The sequence below is a fragment of the Hyla sarda genome, chromosome 5 (genome assembly GCF_029499605.1).
Source record: "Hyla sarda isolate aHylSar1 chromosome 5, aHylSar1.hap1, whole genome shotgun sequence".
Classification (NCBI taxonomy): domain Eukaryota; kingdom Metazoa; phylum Chordata; class Amphibia; order Anura; family Hylidae; genus Hyla; species Hyla sarda.
In genome coordinates this window covers 67989345-67996602 of record NC_079193.1, presented here as the reverse complement: position 1 = coordinate 67996602, position 7258 = coordinate 67989345, and the positions used below count along the sequence as shown (strand labels likewise).

Below are 7258 nucleotides of genomic sequence, written 5' to 3'. Positions count from 1 at the left end.
CTGTCACATAAAACCTGAGTCATTCTACCACTATATTGTCTGATCATGCTACTGTCACATAAAACCTGAGTCATTCTACCACTATATTGTCTGATCATGCTGCTGTCACATAAAACCTGAGTCATTCTACCACTATATTGTCTGATCATGCTGCTGTCACATAAAACCTGAGTCATTCTACCACTATATTGTGTGATCATGCTACTATCACATAAAACCTGAGACATTCTACCACTATATTGTCTGATCATGCTGCTGTCACATAAAACCTGAGACATTCTACCACTATATTGTGTGATCATGCTGCTGTCACATAAAACCTGAGTCATTCTACCACTATATTGTCTGATCATGCTGCTGTCACATAAAACCTGAGACATTCTGCCACTATATTGTGTGATCATGCTATTGTCACATAAAACCTGAGACATTCTGCCACTATATTGTCTGATCATGCTACTGTCACTTAAGAACCCAAGTCAATTTGCCACAATATTGACTACTCATGCTGCGATCACGTCTGGTGCTGTCATGTCTACTCATGCTGCAGACCCATTAGACCATTGCTGTTAACTCATCCCAACGAAAAGCCAACATGAAAATTTAGAGTCACCTGTTCTAAACAAGGGAAGAAAATAAATAAAAAGGAGACCACACGTTTTTTTTTTTTTTTTTTTTATGATTAACTTTTAAAGAAAAAGAAGAAATAAATATAACAACCAAAAAAAAAAAACTATGTTAACTTATTAATCAACTCCTCCAATCCCGTTATTTTCCGCGCCATCCTCATCATGTCCTTTCTCATTTTTTCATGGTCTTTTTTTATTTTTTTTATTTCCTTTTTTAATTGTTGCGCAACTGATAAAAAAAAAAGCATAGAATTAATTGTAATGAAGAGTAACATGTATGTTTGTATAGCATATGTAAAAGCACTTACAATACATAGCATAACAATATATTAAACAAATTTATAACTTTGTTATCAAGTATAAATGCTTTAGAAATAACATTAACAAATTATTTGTTTTTTAAATACATGAACAAATATATTTGTCCTAATAACTTTTTTATTTTAATTTACAAATAATATCTTATCACCAGTGAATAAATTCCATACCATTATGTAAGAAAAATAAAACTATAATCATAAACCTTCAGGACCTCACCATAGATACCGATGCATGACTGAGGTATTATAACAAAAATATAAAACACACACACACACATATATATAAATATATATATATATATATATATATAAAAAGCAAAATCATCGGTAGTTGCAGTATCTTGTAATACCTTTTTTATTGGACTAACAAGATTTTGTAGAGACAAGCTTTCGGGATTCCTCCCTTTATCAAGTCATAAGCATTTCTGAGCTCACAAGGAGAAAACACAGGTTCTATCTCACAAAATATGCAGGGGTTAAAACAACATTAGTGGAGAATGGACATTAAGTTGGGCCATAAATTGTATATTAATAGGACGATAGATACAGATAAGGATGAGGAGGGGGGGGGGGGAGAGCAGAGGTGAGAATAATGGTTACGCTGGACAGACAATTTTACTATAGAGCCATAGACTGAAGATAAGACTAGACAGGGGAGGGGGAGCAGGGGTGGGGGATGGTGTTAGAGCAGGGAGAGGGTAGAGAGTTTAGCAAAGGTTATAGGAAATTTTGATAATGGGATTCAATCCTTCCCAAAGGACTCACAAAAAGGATTAGAGACACTCATACCCACCGATCCCAAAACAGGGACATTCTACATGCTCCCAAAAATCCACAAATCTGGAAACCCTGGCAGACCAATAATAACAGGTATGGACACACTAACTGGACAGATATCTGGTTTGGTAGAAAACACACTAAAACCCTTTGTTACACGCACCAGCAGCTTCATACAGGACACCACTGACTTTCTTAACAAACTGAGTCAGATTACGAACTTGCCTGCCAACTCCATATTGGTAACATTGGACGTAGAATCTCTGTATAGTAACATCCCACACAGAGATGGAATTGAGGCCTGCTCACTGTTCCTCTCCCCCCAGACCCACAACCAGAAATACAGCCCTCAGATCATCACCAAACTTATAGAATTCATTCTCACACACAACTACTTCAGCTTCAACAATGAAATATACCTACAGACGATGGGAACTGCTATGGGGACCAAGATGGCACCACAATATGCCAATCTGTTCATGGCTGACCTTGAAGAGCGATTCCTGAATACCCAAATTCCCAAACCCTACAGATACTACAGATACATTGATGATATTTTCATTGTTTGGACTGAAGGAGAGGATAAACTCAAACAATTTCATGATGCCTTCAACACATTTAATCCATCCATCAAACTCAAAATGGACTTCTCTACAGAAAGTGTAAACTTTCTGGACACCACTGTAACTATAAACAAGGACACAATACAGACATCTGTATACAGAAAGCCCACAGACCGATCCAGCTATCTACACAATTCAAGTTCCCATCCGTCCCACACCAAGAAAGGCATAATATACAGCCAAGCCATCAGGTACCACCGCATCTGCTCCAACCCTGATGACAGAGACACACATCTACAAACGCTAGCTGAGAAATTTAAACAAAAAGGTTACAAACCAAGGACCATCCATAAGAAAATCCACTCTGCTCTTCAAACACCACGTGAACACCTGCTGCAATACAGAGAGAAACAAACCTCATCACGCATACCACTGGTAACCACATACAATCCCACCCTTGAGGAAATACGCAAAATCATCAAGGACCTGCAGCCAATACTAGCAGAAGATGAGGTGTTAAAGCAAATCTTCCCTGAACCACCCATCTTGGCCTTCAGACAACCACCCAACTTAAAACAAAAGCTGGTCAATAGGAAACTACCCACAGACACATCAGATACAGACAATGGGACCAAACCCTGCGGCAAACCGCGCTGTAAACTCTGTCAACACATCTGCACAAATTCTGAGGCCTCCCACAACAACAAGACATACAACATCAAGGGACAATACTCCTGCACCACAGAGAATGTAGTCTACATGATACAATGCACCAAGTGTCCCCTGGGATGTTACATTGGTGAGACCAGTCAGCCACTCAATAAAAGGATGAACCTCCACAGATCGTCCATCAACAACCATAGAGAAAAGGACTATTGCACCCCAGTTGGACACCACTTCACCCAAACAGGTCCCTCCCTACAGGACCTCAAAATCAAGATCCTGAAAGGAAACTTCAAGAACACCCAGGAAAGAAAGACATTTGAAGCCAAAATGATAGATTTTTATGACTCCAAGAACAGAGGACTTAATGTGGATTTAAGCTTCTTATCCCATTATCAAAATTTCCTATAATCTTTGCTAAACTCTCTACCCTCTCCCTGCTCTAACACCATCCCCCCCCCTGCTCCCCCTCCCCTGTCTAGTCTTATCTTCAGTCTATGGCTCTATAGTAAAATTGTCTGTCCAGCGTAACCAGCATTCTCACCTCTGCTCTCCAGCCCCCCCCCCCCCCCTCCTCATCCTTATCTGTATCTATCGTCCTATAGCTATACAATTTATGGCCCAACTTAATGTCCATTCTCCACTAATGTTGTTTTAACCCCTGCATATTTTGTGAGATAGAACCTGTGTTTTCTCCTTGTGAGCTCAGAAATGCTTATGACTTGATAAAGGGAGGAATCCCGAAAGCTTGTCTCTACAAAATCTTGTTAGTCCAATAAAAAAGGTTATTACAAGATACTGCAACTACCGATAATTTTGCTTTTTGCATCACTGGACTAATACGGCTACTCCTAACTAATCTATATATATATATATATATATATATATATATATATATATATATATATTTATCTACATGAATTTATTTATATTTATTTACATGAATTACTGGCTAATGTTACTTTATAAAATTACTGTATTGTTTTGTTTCACATTGAATGTTGCCCTCTTTATTCTGTACATCTTATGCATACAAAATTCTAAGGATGTTTGCATATACTTACTCTCCTGATTTGGAGTGTAGGCCACATCTTGACTGGAGAGTGGGGAGGAATTCCCCTCCTCTCCCTCCTGTGGTGCTGCTGGTGGTGGTGGTGGTGGTATGGCTTGGGCCATGTGGGAGGGCCCTGGCTGTTCCTCCTCCTGCTCCTGTGTCTCCTCCTCCTCCTCCAGGATGATCCCCTCCTCTTCCTCCTCCAGGATGATCCCCTCCTCTTCCTCCTCCAGGATGATCCCCTCCTCCTCCTCCTCCTCCTCCTCCTCCTCTGCCTCGGCCTGTCGCCTGGTCCGCTTTGGACGGACCGTGGCTAGAGTAGCTCCTATAATAACACAATGTTTATGAAGTTAAAAATCAGTTATTATAACCTATGCAGTTATAAAATACCAACCCTTCCCCTTTAACCCACCACACCACTTCACTTTAATTCTATGGTTTAACTTGATGGACGTATGTCTTTTTTCAGCCATACGATGAATACCTTGACTGGTGATATATGTGTAATGTCCCCGAACAGTGTCTGCAATACTGTCCTGCTGATGAGCCTTTGACCTTCGGCTGAACATGTGCCTTTGGGGTCCTAAGTTAATGTCTTTTATGCACTATCCTTGTATTGTATAGATAACATGTGGTTTAGAATATATTTTGTTATCATAGCACTTATATTGATTCCAGTATTAATCCTGTTTTTGCATAATACTCTGTTTAATATGCATATTCATATGTTTTGCACTTAAGGAGTTAATGCATGTGCGGTGTCCCACTACCGCATTCTATACGGTACCTATTTATTCATGGGTCCCCATAGCCAGAGTCCCTAGGACTTAGGGATCGCTGTTAGCCAGTCTACCCCTAGTCGCCTCTATTATAGTGTATAAATCTCTAATTTATGCATAGGTTAATGTAAATAGAATAACATGTGTAAATAAATGGTTAATTACTTGTTTACATTAGCGTTGCAGGACCTGCGGGTCATGTGACGAGGTGAACTCTATGGTATTTAGCTTAAGGACCTTTGGAGGCCCTTTGACGTAAGCAATCCCATCACACCATGTAATGGTGAATGGCAGACGTTTGGACCAATCAGATTCGCCCCGCCCCCTGCCCATATAAGGGAGCGGCGGACATCTTCTCTCTCTCTTGTTCCTGGTCAAGCAGGCAAGCAAGACCTGTACAGCAGTAATTGCAGTGAGTTTGGCCCGAGCCTTGCGGCAACGGCTGAACAATTATAATTATAGAGTATATCACCACCCAAACACTCTGCAGCTTCAAGGACCTAATAACTCCCCTAAATCCGGACAGATCCGCAAATCTCTTCCAAATTAATAGACTTTATGTCTACCTCAAGGTCCGCAACTTATGCCAGTCACTAAGCAACCTAAGGACTGTTTGTATGAGACTGTGACTGTGCCGTGGATATTGCAAGCACTTCAGTAAAAGTTATTCAAGTTCAAGTTCTAATCAAGTTCAAATCTCCTTGTGGACCTTCAGTTATTCTATGCACTTATCATTACTGGGAAGGGCGGCAATAGGCCGGAACACTGATTCAGCATACCAACCCTCAGCCTGGCGTCACGAACTATCGGGTTAACATTAACCCTTCACATACCGATACCATACCACCACTATCATACACCCCCCCAAGGGCTACCACACATGCATAAAGCATGAAACTTCTCTTGTTACCATGGGTTACTGGTAGGATCATGTGACATGTGGTGAGCCTATCAGGATTGCTGAGCATTAAGACAACCCCCTACACTGTATATTCTAGTTTAATCTAGGTCTACCCTTTGCCAAGGCAAGATCTAGTGTGGCTGCTGTGCAAGTCTCTAGTGGCTAGTGTGGAGAAAGTGGCCCGAATACTGCACCTGTGCAGAGGCCTATGCTATCGAACTCTTCTATACAGAATGAATCTCTAATCTCCCAAATCGCAGAACTTGGTCACCACATATGTTACCACAATCTGGAGTCAGACTCACAAACAAATAGGGTTAACAACATCTGCCCTAAGATTAATTACTGTATTTATCGGGGTATACCACGCACCGGCCTATAACACGCACCCTCATTTTACCAAGGATATTTGGGTAAAAAAAGTTTTTTACACAAATATCCATGGTAAAATGAGGGTGTGTGTGTGCGCGTGTATACCCCGATACACCCCCAGGAAAAGCAGGGGGAGAGAGGCCGTCGCTGCCGGCTTCTCTCTCCCTGCCTTTCCTGGGGTCTAGAGCCCTGCTGCCGGCCCTTCCCTCCCCCGGGCTATCGCCGCCGGCAATGGGGCGCCGTCACCGATAGTCAGGGGGACAGAACAGGCAGTGGCGCCGATAGCCAGGGGGAGAGAAGGGCTGGCAGCAGGGCTCTACACCCCAGGAAAGGCAGGGGGAGAGAAGCGGGCAGCGACGGCCTCTCTCCCCCTGCCTTTCCTGGGGGTGTATCGGCGTATAACACGCACATCGACTTTAGGCTAAAAAATTTTGCCTAAAAAGTGCGTGTTATACGCCGATAAATACAGTACATCTGCCCTTACATAACTGTCACCAATACCTTACCTGGGTGATACTGGTCCCGTATTTGTCGGACCCGATCCATGTGTCGCCTCTTTAGGTCCGACCATTTTTTTAAGACCGCCATGCGGTCATGTCTGCCGCCGTGTTTTCTCCTCAGCTCCCGCATTAGGGAGTGGACAATGTCCTTCTTCACGATCTGGGAGCGGGTCTGATCATACCCCTTTTCAAGGAAACGCTGCAACATGAAGAAACAAGTAAATTCTCACACTTTTGTTTAACCCCTTATGGACATATGACGTAAATGTCAGGCAGTGATTAACACGGCGATAACACAGTGATAACTCTCTGAGTAAAGTTTATGTAGTAAATGTGACTTGCAGTCCTATGTAACACCACAGATAACAGTGATAACTCTCTGAGTACAGATAATGTATAGATGTGACCTGCAGTCCTATGTAACACCACAGATAACAGTGATATCTCTCTGAGTACAGATAATGTATAGATGTGACCTGCAGTCCTATGTAACACCACATATAACACAGTGATAACTCTCTGAGTACAGATAATGTATAGATGTGACCTTCAGTCCTATGTAACACCACAGATAACAGTGATATCTCTCTGAGTACAGATAATGTATAGATGTGACCTGCAGTCCTATGTAACACCACCAATAACACAGTGATAACTCTCTGAGTACAGATAATGTATAGATGTGACCTGCAGTCCTATG

At 41.8% G+C, this 7258-nt stretch overlaps 1 protein-coding gene across 1 annotated transcript; it reads right to left on the bottom strand.

Annotated features, from left to right (window-relative positions):
* Positions 1 to 689: 689 nt before the first annotated feature.
* On the bottom strand, positions 690 to 7007 carry LOC130273208 (histone H3.v1-like). The gene is made up of 3 exons (XM_056519625.1): positions 6565 to 7007; positions 4017 to 4331; positions 690 to 858 (listed from the first exon to the last, which is right to left on the bottom strand). The coding sequence occupies exons 1-3, from the start codon at positions 6764 to 6766 to the stop codon at positions 734 to 736; spliced, it is 642 nt and encodes a 213-aa protein (XP_056375600.1). The 5' UTR covers positions 6767 to 7007; the 3' UTR covers positions 690 to 733.
* Between the last annotated feature and the right edge of the window lie 251 nt (positions 7008 to 7258).

What these genes read in the sequence shown, in the direction of transcription:
- LOC130273208 (XM_056519625.1), bottom strand. Translation starts at nt 6,766, where the DNA reads ATGTTGCAGCGTTTCCTTGAAAAGGGGTATGATCAGACCCGCTCCCAG. An exon ending in ACGGGACCAGTATCACCCAG is followed by an intron (nt 4,332 to 6,564) that starts GTAAGGTATTGG and finishes GTGTTATTATAG; the next exon opens with GAGCTACTCTAGCCACGGTC. An exon ending in CTACACTCCAAATCAGGAGA is followed by an intron (nt 859 to 4,016) that starts GTAAGTATATGC and finishes TTTTTTTATCAG; the next exon opens with TTGCGCAACAATTAAAAAAG.